This window comes from Dryas octopetala, chromosome 3 (assembly GCF_963921425.1).
Source record: "Dryas octopetala chromosome 3, drDryOcto1.1, whole genome shotgun sequence".
Lineage (NCBI taxonomy): Eukaryota > Viridiplantae > Streptophyta > Magnoliopsida > Rosales > Rosaceae > Dryas > Dryas octopetala.
The window spans coordinates 9,768,423-9,784,708 of NC_141368.1; the positions used below are offsets into that span (position 1 = coordinate 9,768,423).

Below are 16,286 nucleotides of genomic sequence, written 5' to 3' on the forward strand. Positions count from 1 at the left end.
CAAAGAAAGAAAGGAACAGCTCTATGATTAGTCAGACACATTGTAAGTACATCCATTTGTTCCACATACTTAAATCATATATGCAAGTCACTTATATGAGATGCAACAAAGTTTATCACCTAAACCTCAAATAGCAGCACCTACATTAACTTACACTGGACAAAGAATAATCTGTAAGATAACTTATTCATACTGCAGAATAATCATATAAAACCTCTAGGGATGTGATCACTCAAATACCCCTGTAACATAAGTCCCTAACTTCATAGATAACACTGTAAAGTGTAAACCCATGTATTTGAAATAGTCTTATCACACTGAGAATCCAAAATGTTGTACATAAACTGTTTGATCATTATGCATGAAATATAGAAAGGGCCTCTGTAATCACCTATACTTAAAATGGCGTCTCTTCTTGCCGAATAAAGTAGAGGCCAGTAGGACCGCCATTTGGGAGCAGCGCCAACCCGACAAGGCTTTCAGCGCCTTCGTCAATGGTTAAGATGCCAGCATTGCAGACTATATCTGTTTTGACAAATCCAGGGCAGACACAATTGATGCAGAAATTTGGATACTTCTTGGCCAGAATTCTAGTGTATGCGCTTACGGCTGCTTTTGAGAGTCTATAGGCTGCATTGAAAGGATGCCAGCTTTCTAGGAAACCTTGTTTGAAGTCTTGTAAAAACCCACACAATACTGCATCTATTCTCTCTTCTGTAAGGTTCTCAGCATCACTCAGTACCCCTTTAGCCCATCCATCTGGAAAACGCTGAAATAAAATGCGAAGACAGGAGAATTTTAATCGATTTGAGCTTTGCGTATACATATAAATAACTAGACGAATTGCTCATAATTAAGCCTTTTAATTAATGCCAAAGAATTCTCCAACATATTTTTTAAGGAAAATAAATGTACTGAACTATTTAGTTCAACTTCATCAACCATATTGACAACTAGTAGAAACTTGAGTTTCTTAGGAGAATGCCAAAAATGAAATATCTATATATATATATATATTGTTGAAGTTGTTCATACCGTTAACTTAGCAACAACAGAAGAAACATTAACAATTCTTGGGGAACCGGATAGCTGGAGCAGGGGCAGAAGTGCTTCAGTCACTCCTTTGGTACCATGGTAGTTTGTTTTCAGGCATTCTTCTGCTAACTCGTATGTTGGTGTCATTATTTCACTCCAATCAAAATCATCAGGCTTCTGCATCCAGGTGATGAAAGTTAATCCTCTTGGTAACTATTCATCATTACTTTCCTAACTAATACGAGAAAGAAAATTATAAAATTTGTCCATGACAACATAATATCACTGATCCATAATTGGAATGTAGATAATAGCGTGGTTTTCTTTGCAAAACATTAACAACAAGCAGCAGTATCTTATTTGACTTGATAGGTTTGAGGACCTTCATATCAATGCATAGATCGTTGTAAAAGCAAGTTTCCAAAACCAACTCATAGAATAGATGCTAGAATGATCTTGACACAGATTTTCTTTTTAGTAAGACAAGGGAGGACATATCACTGAATCCCAAAATCCATTTTTCAAACATTTAATCTTTCAACCTCCAAACAATTGGACAACATTGAATATAAAGCCTTCCCCATTTTAGCGCTTATGATTATTCTCTTTACTTTGTTAAGAAATATTAACAATGATCATGACCATATAACAACATAAAGTCCCAACCGTATATAACCTTCAAGTAACTCACTCTTCCTCAATTAATACTGCACCCAATTCCAAAATCACCTTTACCTAGCCATGAAGTATGTATGGGATATAGATGCTTACCTCACTGGGTGCAGCTCTAAAAGCTTCAGGGTTTAGTATGCATCCAATAACTCCTGCATTGTTTACCTACAGAGTACAGAAGTTCCAACATTCTCATCTTTGATATGTGTATATCAACTCAGAATATAAATTCAAGCAAGTATGTTCACTTTCATAAAATTCAGTCCTTTTAGTTGGATTAACTACAAGATTCAGCTAAATTTTGCAAGTATCATCATTAAACATAGATGAGTGATTGTAACATTTTGCTCTATTGATTTAAGCGATAAAAGTAAACTCAAAATTTAAAGATATTATACCAAGATATCAAGTTTCCCAAATTGGGTTTTGACAAAATCTGCCAGGGAAGCAATGCTAGCAGGGTCTGTTACATCAAGCTGATGAAAAACAACGAGGTCAGAGAGGCCACACTCTTTTAATTTTTCAACAGCTTCAAGACCCCTCTTCTCATCTCTAGCAGTTAGCACCACCATGACCCCATTTGAAGCCAACTGCCTAACTGTTCCAAAGCCAACCCCTTTATTAGCCCCTGTAACAACTGCGTACCTGACACACAAAAAAACCCATGCAAAATCACAAGAAATGGGTGTTATTCAAGTGGCCAAGAGGGTCTAATGGAAAAGTCCAAAGCATACACAAGAACTAGATAGTAGGTACTACCTCTTTGTTGCTTCCGTCATTGTTGATGAGTTTCCAGCTTATTCCTAGCTTTCCACTGGAGCATCACAATTTCAAAAACAGTCAACACCAACTATCATTTATAATTAGATTTTACTTGTTCTCCACTCTTCATCAGAAACAGTCAACACCAACTATACTTTATAATCAGATTTTACTTGTTCTCCACTCTTCATCAGAAAAAGTCAACACCAACTATACTTTATAATTACATTTTACTTGTTCTCCACTTAAGCATCACAGACAGTCAACATTAACTATCATTTCTAATTAGATTTTACTTGTTCTCAGACCGACTCGGATTTTGACCCAAAAAAACTTATAAAGAGGGTATATTCAATTAAGATTTTAAATGATTTTGATGAAATTAAAAAGTCTGGTGTATTCAATTAAAATTTTTAAAGAGTTTATAAAAGTCTGGTGGTATTCAATCAATACTTTTAAAAAGTTTATGTTATTCAATTAAGACTTAGAGTCTATAAAAGGAACATGCTATTCAAAAAGTTATTGACTTTATTAAATGATAGACTTTAAAAACTTTCATGGACTTTGTAGTGTAAATTATGTTATATCAAAGTCAATAATTCTCTGGCATTCCCTTTGCAGATTTCAAAGAATTTTAAATATTAAAAAGTTATTAAAAAAGTGATATTTATTTATTTTTTAAACAGCGATGCTAAACCCCTAATCTAATCCGTGATCACTCCATCAGCATATATTTTTTTAAGCCAAAACTCACCGTTTTACTCTGCCTTCTTCTCCCTCCGCTTTGGTTCCTTTCATGAACGAACCCAAAGACACAGAAAGCGCTAGAAGTGGAAGATTCCAAATGGGTTCTGAGAAGGAAGAGAATGGTGCAGAGAAAGATGGTGAACAACCAGAAGAGCAGCTTCATTATGGAGAAGTGTATGTGGGTTTGTTGTCCGTTGCGCAAATTTCCCAGGAAAATTCTATCTTTTGGTTACTTTTCCAGAACTTTTCAAATGTGTGGTTTTTCTTTCTTCTTTTTTGTTTTTGTTTTTTTCTTTTGTGAGATGTTGATAAGTGTATTTAACACTGAACATAAAAGACGCTACTTTGCATACATTATAATTTATAACTTGGAATTTTTCAATTACATGTTATATTTTGGTAGTTACAGTACAAAATGGGATACATAGCCCTTGAAATGCTTCAAGGATCATTATTTTATGAAATTGAAAAAGGGTCTGTTATACTGATCACAAGGGTGAGACTTCCCAACATCATTGGCAGATAGTCTTCTTACAAGGATCATTATTTCATGAAATTGAAAAAGTGTCTATTAGTTATACTGATCAAAAGGGTGAGACTTCTTGTATGCAGAAGTAGAGGCCAGAAGGACTGCCATTTGGAAGCATTGCCAACCTCACAACACTTTGAGCACCTTCATCAATGGTTAAGATGCCAGCATAGAAGTTCAAATCTGTTTTGACAAATCCAGGACACACGCAATTGACACAGAAATTTGGGTACTTGTTGGCCACAATTCTAGTGTATGCGTTCAAGGATGCTTTTGAGAGTATATAGGCAGACAGGGAAGGAGGCCAGCCTTTGGTTTCTAGCACATCTTCTTTGAAGTCTGTTAGAAACTCACTCAAAACCTCATCTACTCTGTCTTCTGTAAGTTTCTCAGCATCACTTAACACCCCTTTCGCCCATTCATTTGGTATATGCTGCAACAACATGCATCACAGGAGAATTTCAGTTTGCTCATTATGGAAAATAAGAAGAAAAATTTAAAAACTTGATTTGAAAACAGAATTCCTGCAAAAAGAAAAGAAAAAAAAAAAGATATGTTCATCCTAAATTAACACTGGACCTTTTGTTAACCCATAACTACAGAAGGCCTCAAATGGAACAAAGAAACAAAGGGCTCAAGTAGTGAAATCTGATAAGGATGCAAAAAATAAGAAACTCTTAATACCTTTAATGTCCCCATGCTAGAAGTAACACTAACAACTCTTGGTGAATCAGATAGCTGGAGGAGAGGAAGGAGTGCTTCGGTCATTTTCTTGGCACCATAGTAGTTTGTATGCACACATTCTTCAGCTAACTCATATGTTTGAGTCATTAATTCACTCCAGTCGACTTCTACACCTTCCTGCATCAGGGAAAGGAAACTTTATTCTCTAGATTGTGATTCTATAACATTGCATTTGATTTATCAATTGTTTTATGAGATTTTAGAAATATTAAGTTATTATTTACTTGCTGATCAACTTACTTACTTACCTTACCCATGCTTGCTGCAGCAGCTTTGAAAGCTTCAGGGTCTATAATGGTTCCACTAACCCCTGCATTGTTTACCTGTTGAAATTCCAACAATTTTCATCTTTGTTACATCTATGTCAACTAGAATCATAAATACAACCCTAGAACATTTTAACATCCCTCCTGTTACTTTGAGATTCTCTTTCCTTTTAGTTGAACTAACTCTAGATTCAGTTAAATTTTACAAGTAACATAGTGGATAAGTAGAGATTATTATAGTATAATACCCTGCTGCAGAGCTAATTTTAGCATTAATTAGTTCTTACCAAGATGTCAGTATAGGTTAATACATATTATCTATATGACATATTTTCAACATGAGGATGGACAAAGAGATAGAGAATTTGGTTATATATGCTTTCTTGTCACATACCAAGATATCTAGTTTCCCAAATTGGCTTTTGACAAAATCTGCTAGGGAAGCAATGCTAGCAGGATCAGTTACATCAAGCTGATGAAAAACCACAAGGTCAGAGAGGCCACACTCTTTCAGTTTTTCAACAGCTTCAATACCCATCTTCTCATCTATAGCAGTTAGCACAACCATGACCCCTTTTGAAGCCAACTGACTAACTGTTCCAAATCCAATCCCCTGATTTGAACCTGTAACAACTGCATACCTGAAAAAAAAAATAGAATCATCACATTAATAAAGTATAAACTAATACAGATATGGGTGTTATTGTGAGCAAGGGATCGGATATCTATGAAGCTTAAAAACATCAGAGAAGCAGTAGGTACTACCTCTTTGCTGCTTCTGCCATTGTTGTTAGATTTCTGCTTTCTTTTCTGATTTTTGTATTACTATACATAACACGGGGTTGTTTCTTTGGACATTTTATAACCCAATTTCCAAGCTAGAAGAAATAAACAAATATTCCCAACTTGGAAAGTCGAATCTCGTTTTATAAAATATTCAATGTTTGGTCTTGGGTTGCTTTGTCTTGGTTTGTTTGTAGATCCTCTTACTTTTATGCAATGAAGTCATTACTGTGAACCATCTGTTTCATATAATTTTTCTTGTTGACTAACAATAAGATAATGCAAACCCAAGAAGGCCATGTGCTAAGAGCTCAAGTTGTCCAATCCCAAAGACAAGATTTTCTGTTTTCATGCTTACAGATTGTAACACACCATGCTAAGTACTTGCAAATAATTTATAGGTATATGAAATTATCCTGCTCTACTAGTCTGCTCAGCACTTTTTTTTTCTTTCCTTTTTTCTGTTCTTTTGTTTTCCATGTGGTGATAAAAGACAACTTTGACAGACAGAAGAAAAAGCCATAAGCCCTTGGGGTGAGTCGAAGTGGTGAGAGTGGGAAGTGGTGAGAGTGGGTCGGGTAATGGATTAGAACTAGAATAGGTCAAATTTAACCCAAAAAAAGAAGAAGCCATAAGCAAGATCAAGCCTCTCGGGAGATACATGGTTCAATTTATTTTCTATAATAGAACATTGTATTTTAATGGCTCCTTAATGCATTGAAGCGCTTAAACAATTAAACAGTTCATGACCTATAGTTCACTAATTATATCTAAATTTCAGATGTATTTCTAACAAACACGGTTTGCCTATTTGCAGATCCAACATGGACTCTGTTTCTATGGCCATTGATGACTTTGTTTCTGTAGTACTTTCTATTCTTATCATTAATTTCTTCTAAAATATTCAACTTTTTGTTTTTCATTCTTTGTCTTGTTTTGTTCGTAGGTTTTTCCTTTTAACTTAAATAACAAAGCAGGAGTGCTATACTTCCTATGCCAGAAGTAACACTAACAACTCTTGGTGAATCAGATAGCTGGAGGAGGGGAAGGAGTGCTTTGGTCATGTTCTTAGCACCATAGTAGTTTGTTTTCACACATTCTTCAGCTAACTCATACGTTTGAGTCATTAACTCACTCCAGTTGACTTCTACACCTTCCTGCATCAAGCAAAAGAAACTTTAGTCTCTTAGTTGTGATTCTCTATAAGATTGCATTGGATACTGGATTTGAAACTAAGTAAGATATTGTATTTGAAATGTTATTTATAAATTGTCTTGTGAGATTATAGAAATATTAAGTTTTTATTTACTTGCGGATCTCTAAGCATCAACTTACTTACATACCTTACCCATACTTGCTGCAGCAGCTCTTAAAGCTTCAGGGTCTATAATGGTTCCGCTAACCCCTGCATTGTTTACCTGTTGATATTCCAACGAATTTTATCTTTTTTTCATCTCTATGTCAACTAGAATCATAAATACAACCAAGAATATTTTAACATCCCTCCTGTTACTTTGAGATTTCTCTGTCCTTTTAGTTGAAGTAACACTAGATTCGGTTAAATTTTACAAGTTACGTAGTGGATAAGTAGAGATTAGTATAGTATAATCAGCTACTCCAGATCTAGTTCTAGCATTAGTTAGTTCTACCAAGATGTCAGTATAGGTTAAATGCATGTCTATATGAAAAATTTATTTTCAACATGAGGATGGACAAAGAGCATAGGTTAATTATATATGCTTTCTTGTTACATACCAAGATATCTAGTTTCCCAAACTGGGTTTTGACAAAATCTGCTAGGGAAGCAATGCTAGCAGGATTTGTTACATCAAGCTGATGAAAAACCACAAGGTCAGAGAGGCCACACTCTTTCAATTTGTCAACAGCTTCAAAACCCATCTTCTCATCTATAGCAGTTAGCACAACCATGACCCCTTTTGAAGCCAACTGCCTAACTGTTCCGAATCCAATCCCCTTATTTGAACCTGTAACAACTGCATACCTGAAAAAAAAAAAAAAAAAAAAAAGAATAATCTAATAAAGTATAAACTCATAAAGATATGGGTGTTATTGTGAGCAAGGGTCTGATATCTATGAAGCTTAAAAACATCAGAAAGTAGTAGTACTACCTCTTTGCTGCTTCTGCCATTGTTGATGGGATTTCTGCTTTCTTTCTGATTTTTATATTACTATACAGAACATGGGGTTTGTTTCTTTGGTCATTTTATAACCCAATTTCCAAGCTAGAAGAAATTAACAAAACTTCAGACTCGGAAAGACAGATCTCGTGTTTTAAAATATTCAACGTTTGGTCTTGGGTTGCTTTGTCTTGTTTTGTTTGTAGATCCTCTTACTTTTAACTTGACAAAGCCTTAGTACTCTATTGCCATTTTATCACTTTCATAGTTTTTATGCAATGAAGTCATTACTGTGAACCATCAGTTTCATATAATTTTTCTTGTTTGACTAACAATAAGATAATGCAACCCCAGAAGGCCATGTGATAAGAGCTCAAGTTGTCTGTTAGAGCAATTCCAAAGACAAGATTTTTCTGTTTTCATGTTTTCAGATTGTAAAACACCATGTTGAGTACTTGAAAATAATTTATAGATATATGAAATTATCCTGCTCTACTAGTCTGCTCAGCAATTTTTTTTTTAAATTTCCTTTTTTCTATTCTTTTGTTTCCATGTGGTGATAAAAGACAACTTTCACGGATAAAAGAAAAAGCTATAATCCCTTGGGGTTAGTCCAAGTGGTGAGGAGGGTGGGGCAATGAGTTACGATTAGTATAGATCCAGGGTTCGATTTCCTCCAATGTAATAAAATTTTAAAAAATAAATAAAAAAAAAACCACAAGCAAGATGTTTTGAAGATCAAGCCTCTGGGAGCTACATGGTTCAATTTATTTTCTACAACAGTGTGTTTGGATCAAGTAATTTTAATTTTTACAGAAATTCATAAATGATGGAATTTAAAACTCCGTCATTTAAATTTCTATAAATTACATTTTCTATTGTTTGGATATATATATATATAGAATTTTGTAAATGATAATTACAAATTTTAATTAATCTAGCCCCACCGACTACGCACCCACGCCACCACTTTCCCCTCCCTCTGAGTCTCCAACCACACTCATCTTTCTCTTTCATTCTCTCTTCTCTTCTCTCTACATACTCCCCATCTCTTCTTTATATATTAAAATTCCTTCACAAGATTGTTTTTTTTTTCTCCAATTCAAAGAGCCCAGCAACCAAAAACAAAAAAAACATCTCCATTAATTGCATCTTCTTAGAATAAACTTGGAAACAGGTTGGGATCATATCGATGGGGATCCCAAATGGCAGACCAAACAAAGATTAGCCCAACATATTCCAATCACAATAGTAACTATTACAAAAAAAAAAAAAAAAGAATGGCAAGGCTGCTGTTGGAGGGAAGTGAGAGAGAGTTTAGAGAGAGAAATAAAAGAGAAAATGAAAGGGGAGGAGGTTATGAGGGTGGTTGGAGGGAGGGGAAGGAGGTGGCGTGGGTGGAGATGGGTGGGCAGTGGGCTTTATGATTTTTTGTTTTTCTAACCTTTTAATTTCTTAATATTATTTGTGGGAAAAAAAATTTGTAGATGTGGCAAGATCTAAGTCACAAATGATTATTAGAGGCCTGAGATCAAAAGTCAGGTATAGTCTAGTAAGAAGAAAACTGGCAAAGGATCCAAGTCTGGATGGTGGTTGTGGTGGGTGGGTCTTTTTTCTTAAAATCTCAAATGTCATGGAATTTGGAAATGACACCCATTTAGATGGAATTTAAAGTCAGAATTTATGACTTTTAAATTCTATAATTTTTCCCGCGTAGAATTCTAAGATTTCCGTGTTAATGAGGCCAAACAAGGGAATTGAAGATTTTTATTTCTCAAATTCTAACTTTTAATGAAATGCCGAGTTAAATTTCTCTATCCAAACACACTATAATAGAACACTGTATTTTAATGGCTTCTTAATGCATTAAAGAGCTTAAACAATTAATAAGATCATGACCTATAGTTCACTAATCTGAATCTTTAGTGGAATAAAAGCTAGTCATAATAAATCAAAATAAAGGAACTGATATAAATCAATCATTCCTTCCAATAAGCCTCCTGATACCAACTCCAGATAAGAAAATTGTTGTCCATCTAGTACCAGACGATAGCTTTACTTAAAGTTCAAGTAATTTAATATTTGACTCCTAATACAGCAAAATTTTATCAGGACTCTAAGAACTCTGTAACACTAACCAGCTAGAAAGGAGTTCTGATAATTTTATCAAGGAACTACATTCTGAAGTACATATCATATGAAAGGAGTTCTTATAATCATTTAATGGATGCTCAAATGATTTTACACAGATATTATTTTTATTTAGCCACAAAAGAACAGAATTTAACTAGACTAGTTCATTGGATATTACTATTTCCACCATCTTATGTGAGAGGAGTCAAAACATTCAATTCTGATTTTCTACATATAAAAGATTATTAACATTCAACAACAATTATAAAACCATAAGAAACAATAAATACAATCATGACCTCTGATCAACTTATGCTTTCAACATGTTGCTTCCTAACTAGCTTTTACTTACTGATCAACTTACCTTAATTGTGCCTGCAGCTGCAGCAGCTCTGAAAGCTTCAGGGTCTAAAATGTTTCCACTAACCCCTGCATTGTTTACCTGTGGAAATTCCAACAATTTTCATCTTTCGTACATCTATGTCAACTAAAATCGTAAATGCATTCAAGAAAATTATAACATCCTCTTAGTTGAATTAATACTACATTCAATTATAAATTTTCAAGTAATATAGTAGTTAAATAGAGATCATTACATTGTAATATACTGCTTGAGTGCTAGTTTTAGCATTAATTAGTACTACTAACTTACCAAGATGTCAGTATCGGTTACGTGCATATATATTATAGAACAAATTTTCAACATGGGGATGAACAAAGACATATAGGGAAGTTCATATGCTAATCTTACCAAGATATCTAGTTTCCCAAATTGGCTATTGACAAAATCTGCTAGGGAAGCAATGCTTGCAGGGTCTGTTACATCAAGCTGATGAAAAACCACAAGGTCAGAGAGGCCACACTCTTTCAATTTTTCAACAGCTTCAATCCCCATCTTCTCATCCAAAGCAGTTAAAACAGCCATTACCCCATTTGAGGCCAACTTCCTAACTGTTCCAAATCCAATCCCCTGATTTGAACCTGTAACAACTGCATACCTGACAAAAATAATTATGATATTAAAAGTTATGGAGAAATTAATGGGTGTTATTGTGACCAAGGGTCTGATATATATGAAGCTTAAAAGCTACAGGGAAGCACTAGGCTATACCTCTTTGCTGCTTCTACCATTGTTGATGGGATTTCAGCTTTCTTTTCTGATATTTTCATTACTAACCATATTTCTATATAACGTGGGATTTGTTTCTACATTCATTTTCTATTAGTATCATTTCTTTTAAAATATTCAACCATTTATTTTTGGTCGCTTTTGTCATGTTTTGCTAATTAAGATGCTTTCTTTTTTGTTTTTTTACTATACTGGCATATTAATTGTACTTATGCTTTCTTATACTATACTACACCTATGTTTTCTGTGTAATAATGTAAGTTCTTATATTTTTTATCTAAAAGAGGAAAGGATAAGAATGGAACTTTTGCTGTGAGTGTAAGAGATAAAAAGACTCTACTACCTGAGCTAGACACCCCATGCAGCAATATAAGTTGTAAAAGATATGTTTCTAAATTCTTGTTAGGATTTTATAACAGATTGGTTGGTACAAAATTGCAGATAGTCTTCTTATTTTTTGTCTGAAAATTACAAATATTCGATTCTTCAGACAAATATTAATCTATTTTATGTACCTAAAAACAGAAATGTCATTTCCTAATCTCAATTTTTTTTTGGTGTAATGGGCCGATGGCCCAAAGAAGCAAAACTATGCATTGATGTTCCTGGGCCTAAGTCTTCAAACAATCAAGTGCTGTAAGTCAAGGCCCAAGCTCAACTGCAATCCAAGTTAGAAAGTCCATCAGCCATGACAGACTTGACAGTAATTAACATGGCAAATGGTGTCCCACATCACCATATGCATATATACAATTAACATATTGATGATTGATATATGGATTAGCTAACTCATCAAATTAATTACATAAAGCTAATTCATCAATCAATTAGACAAATTGCAAATTAATCAAAAAAAGATCATAGTTCCTTTTGGGTATAGCCACTGTAAAACATTCATATTTTAATAATGAAAAAGTGAGTTCGTCTACATTTAAGGGTCAACCATGCCAATAGTACTACTACGCTTACTAGTTACTAGTAGTTACTACTACTCCCTCCTGCTGCTTCTGGCCGCTGCAACACTACTATCATTAATTCATTATTATTATTCTTTCTTGGGCGCTCTCAACCAAAACAAGAGCCAAGCAAAGCAGATTATGGTGGCGATTCCCATCATAACCACCACCACCACCACCGTCACCGCCAATAGCCCGGCATGACCAAACGTGGACTTGATCACCCTGAACGAGGCCGTTTTTTCTAATAATGTGATTCCAGTTTTTTTTCAACACTAGAGTTCTTCTCTCATCATTCTTTGACTTTGAGAGCCTCCACAGGCCCAAGCACATCGATCTCTTCTACTTGGTCAAGCTTTGGGTCTATAAACGACACTGTCAGCCCTGAACGTACCGTCTCTAATATGTCTAAGCTCCATGGTATCTATCTCATTAGGTTGGAGGAAATCCTCCTTGGATAATAAGATTTTGAGTGGAGGCATTGACAACCTGTTTTGGTGGGGGTCTATATCAGTGGCTGTCAACTGCTTCTTTATTTTTCGTATGATTAATCGTCTGGGCATAACGACAAGTCACACAAGGCTTAACATCATGTTGTTTGGGCCTAAGCCCTTCCTAGGCTCCTAGCCCCTGACCTACCAGGCTCCTCCTAGGCCACGACCTCTTAGGCTCCGGCCTCATAGGCTCCGGTCTCATAGGCTCCGGCCCCATAGGCTCCGGCCTCCTAAGCTCCAGCCTCCTAGGCCCCGACTCGTGTCAACTCATTCGGATCCTCGAGACCGGTGACACGTGGCGCTCCTACAGTGCAAGTCATCACAAGGGACACGTGTCATCACCGGATTGGTTGACACTCTTCCAAACGTACTATAAAAAGGTACCTTCTTGTCACAAAAAGGACAACTGAAATCATTATTATACTATTCACTCACTCTGCTCTCAGATCTCTCTGAACACTGACTTGAGCGTCGGAGGAGCTTTGGCCGGCACCACACCGGTGCCCTTCCCGCTCACTTTTGTGTACTTGCGCAGGGTGCTTTGGATATCATTCTCTCTCATTACTCACCAGTCGGACCCAGCTACCCGTTCCTGCCCCACTTCGACGTGTCGTCCTCTCAGTGGCGGGTCAACGGGCCTACGTGGTTCGACTCGACGTTGACTGCTTTACCATTTTTGAGCATCAACAGTTTGGCGCCGTTTGTGGGAAACGTTACAACTTTTCCCCATTGAATTCTCTACCCTCAGTTGAGGTGCAAAAAAAACCTTCCGAGCCTCCGAGCTTCCAAACTTCCGAGCTTCCTAGCTTCCGAGCTTCCGAGCTTCCGAGCTTCCTAGCTTCCGAGCTTCCGAGCTTCCGAGCTTCCGAGCCTTCGAGCTTCCAAGCTTCCGAGCTTCCTAGCTTTCGAGCTTCCGAGCTTCCGAGCTTCCTAGCTTCCGAGCTTCCGAGCTTCCGAGCCTCCGAGCTTCCTAGCTTCCGAGCTTCCTAGCTTTCGAGCTTCCGAGCTTCTGAGCTTCCGAGCTTCCGAGCTTCCGAGCTTCCTAGCTTCCGAGCTTCCGAGCTTCCGAGCTTCCTAGCTTCCGAGCTTCCGAGCTTCCGAGCCTCCGAGCTTCCAAGCTTCCGAGCTTCCTAGCTTCCGAGCTTCCGAGCTTCCGAGCTTCCGAGCTTCCTAGCTTCCGAGCTTCCGAGCTTCCGAGCCTCCGAGCTTCCTAGCTTCCGAGCTTCCTAGCTTCCGAGCTTCCGAGCTTCCGAGCTTCCGAGCTTCCGAGCTTCCGAGCTTCCTAGCTTCCGAGCTTCCGAGCCTCCGAGCTTCCTAGCTTCCGAGCTTCCGAGCTTCCTAGCTTTCGAGCTTTCGAGCTTTCGAGCTTCCGAGCTTCCGAGCTTCCGACCCCCACAATGTCTGACGGAGGCCCTATCCTCGACCAAGTCGACAACACCCCACTGGGTGACAAGCGAGGCAAGAAGATTGCCGAGTCTGATCAGGAGGCATACATCCAACGGTTGGAAGCCCAACTTCAACGAGCCCAAGAACAGCTCGACCTCCAAAAGGACACAACACAACTGTATGAGCGACTCCTCCGCGACAGAGAAGAGCATACCACTCCCTGGAGTGATGAGAGGAGGAACCCCTACGACAGGGACGAACACACCACTCTCCGGAGTGGTGAGAGGAAGAACCCCCCCCGAAGGGACCAAAATGTTTCGCGTCAGCTGGACGCAGGGGAAGGTAGCCGCCCACCCCCAGGTTTCCAAAAGAGACTTGTCCACCCGGTCAGTCGGGCTCGATCTGGCGAGCATCCTACCCGCTCTGAAGGGTTCCACATTTATCGGGACTGTCGTCATCTGCTCGACGACAACCGCTCTCGGCGAGAAGAGCAGCGGACGAACCGGGACGAATCCAACCCACGTCCCCAAGACTTGGAATTGACCAGGAGAGGCTTGACCGGTCGGTTGCTCCTTTACTCAGCTTTTCGGGCGACATGGTCACCCCTCTTGGTGGGCTCTACCTTCCACTCACCCTCGGGAGGTATCCTTCGTCCGCTACCACAACCACTCAGTTTTTGGTGGTCGACTGCCCCACAGCTTACAACGTTATCCTGGGACGACCAGCCCTTAACCAACTGAGGGTTATGGTCTCCACCCACTTGCTTTTGGTCAAGTTCCCGACTCCATGTGGAACGGGGGTAGTCAAAGGCAATCAGGTATCAGCCAGGTCGTGCTATATGACTCCCGTCAAGAAGAAGAAAGAGGCCAAGCCCTCTATGGCTTTTTCTGTCTCCAACACCTGCCCTCCCCCAGACGCCCTACAACATCTTTGAGGTCGTCCGTCCGGGCACATACAGGCTCCGCGCTACAACCAGCAAGGAACTCGGCCACCCTTGGCACGCCGAGCACCTCCGCTACTTTTACAAGTAGACACATGTTGTACCCCCCGGGGACTTTTTTCAATTTCATCTATCTTATCGCTTTAATCAATGAAAGTCCTACCACGGACATCTTTTCATTCAAAGCATTCATTGTGTGTATGGGCACCCGGGCCATCGAACATCCGACCCTACTCATATCAGTACCGTGCATTCAAGGGAAATCCAGTACCATGCATTCAAGGGAAAATCAGTATCATACATGCATTCAAGTGAAACTAAGTACCATGCATTCAAGAAAAATTTCACAATACCATGTATTAAAAGGAAGGGCATCCTACCCAATAACGGGTCGGACACCCTCAACATCATCCACATACTAAAGTACAAACTTAATAACAAAAGAGTTTGTAATTTGGTACGGGCTACATCCGACCCGCCATATAACTCAAACAAAAATAGGGCGATGGTCCGCCCACCCCCGCCCCCGGGCCATGTTTGCTTCAAACATTTATTTGGGATCCTCTCCCATGTCATGCTCCCCACCTGTGGATGCTCCATCCTCGGGCTCTACCCCCTGGGTATCTCCCTCTGGGACGTTGGCATGCCCATCATTACTGCCAGCCCTTAGCAGACCACCTGCTTGGCTTGGCTCAGCTCCTCCCCGCACTGCTCCAACTTTTGCCTAGCCTGGTTCGCCTTCTGGCCTGCAGTAGCTCGGCATGCAATGCATTGTTCTGCCCGACCACTTGCCCACCCCCATGTTTCCAACCCCATCCGGGATCGGGGCATATTTGGCCTCATCGGCGTCCCATCACTTGTGGACGCCCAATCAGACTCCATAGAACTGTTATCATCTGAGGAAGCCATGGAATGTCCGACTTCAGTACACCTGCCCATCCAAGACAAACCACAAATCAAGATGGGAAGTGCTCGGCACACCAAGACAACACCATGGACATTTCAGATCAATACCGGTTTCTCACCCCCCGTATGTGCTCGGATACCCCCAATTTGACAACATTCACCCTATCACCCTTTCACATGCTCAGCCACCAACCATTTATCAAAGCCAATATTCACAATATCAATTCAAAGGGAAGAGCAATGACAACCCAATCCTTACCAGTATTCTGCGGCTTCAACAGCTCAGACGGGTTCCGACCCACTAATCTTGTTTCCTATGTACCTGGCAAAAAACACAACAACACCCAATAAATTACAAAGTCCAAGAATGAAGGCGTGTGGCCTACCCAGTGCTCAGCAAGGCTCATATCCACTTGCACCACCTCCTGCCCGAGCAGCCGCGCACCCGAGCACCCGTGCACCCGTGCACCCGTGCACCCGAGCACCCGTGCACCCGAGCACCACCTCCTGCCCGAGCAGCCGCGTACCCGAGCACCCGTGCACCCGAGCACCCGTGCACCCGAGCACCACCTCCTGCCCGAGCAGCCGCGCACCCGAGCACCCCGTGCACCCGAGCACCACCTCCTACCTGAGCAGCCGCGCACCCGAGCACCCGTGCACCCGAGC

The 16,286-nt window shown here is 39.4% G+C and overlaps 2 protein-coding genes across 5 annotated transcripts; both read right to left on the reverse strand.

The window, feature by feature from the left end:
• Positions 1–49: 49 nt before the first annotated feature.
• Positions 50–2,759, reverse strand: LOC147290652 ((+)-neomenthol dehydrogenase-like). 2 transcript variants are annotated; one of them, XM_086238746.1, is made up of 5 exons: positions 2,467–2,759; positions 2,106–2,352; positions 1,807–1,872; positions 1,036–1,209; positions 50–769 (listed from the first exon to the last, which is right to left on the reverse strand). In XM_086238746.1, the coding sequence occupies exons 1-5, from the start codon at positions 2,484–2,486 to the stop codon at positions 398–400; spliced, it is 879 nt and encodes a 292-aa protein (XP_086094872.1). In that variant the 5' UTR covers positions 2,487–2,759; the 3' UTR covers positions 50–397. The 2 variants fall into 2 exon arrangements, with proteins under 2 accessions (XP_086094872.1, XP_086094871.1); XM_086238745.1 differs by having other exon boundaries at positions 1,036–1,212; positions 2,467–2,756.
• Positions 2,760–3,232: 473 nt separating this feature from the next.
• On the reverse strand, positions 3,233–10,940 carry LOC147290653 ((+)-neomenthol dehydrogenase-like). 3 transcript variants are annotated; one of them, XM_086238547.1, is made up of 5 exons: positions 10,921–10,940; positions 10,561–10,807; positions 10,174–10,251; positions 4,430–4,606; positions 3,233–4,178 (listed from the first exon to the last, which is right to left on the reverse strand). In XM_086238547.1, the coding sequence occupies exons 1-5, from the start codon at positions 10,938–10,940 to the stop codon at positions 3,801–3,803; spliced, it is 900 nt and encodes a 299-aa protein (XP_086094673.1). In that variant the 3' UTR covers positions 3,233–3,800. The 3 variants fall into 3 exon arrangements, with proteins under 3 accessions (XP_086094673.1, XP_086094676.1, XP_086094674.1); XM_086238550.1 differs by lacking the exons at positions 10,174–10,251; positions 10,561–10,807; positions 10,921–10,940 and adding exons at positions 4,738–4,812; positions 7,294–7,540; positions 7,668–7,687; XM_086238548.1 differs by lacking the exons at positions 10,174–10,251; positions 10,561–10,807; positions 10,921–10,940 and adding exons at positions 4,738–4,812; positions 5,150–6,496.
• Between the last annotated feature and the right edge of the window lie 5,346 nt (positions 10,941–16,286).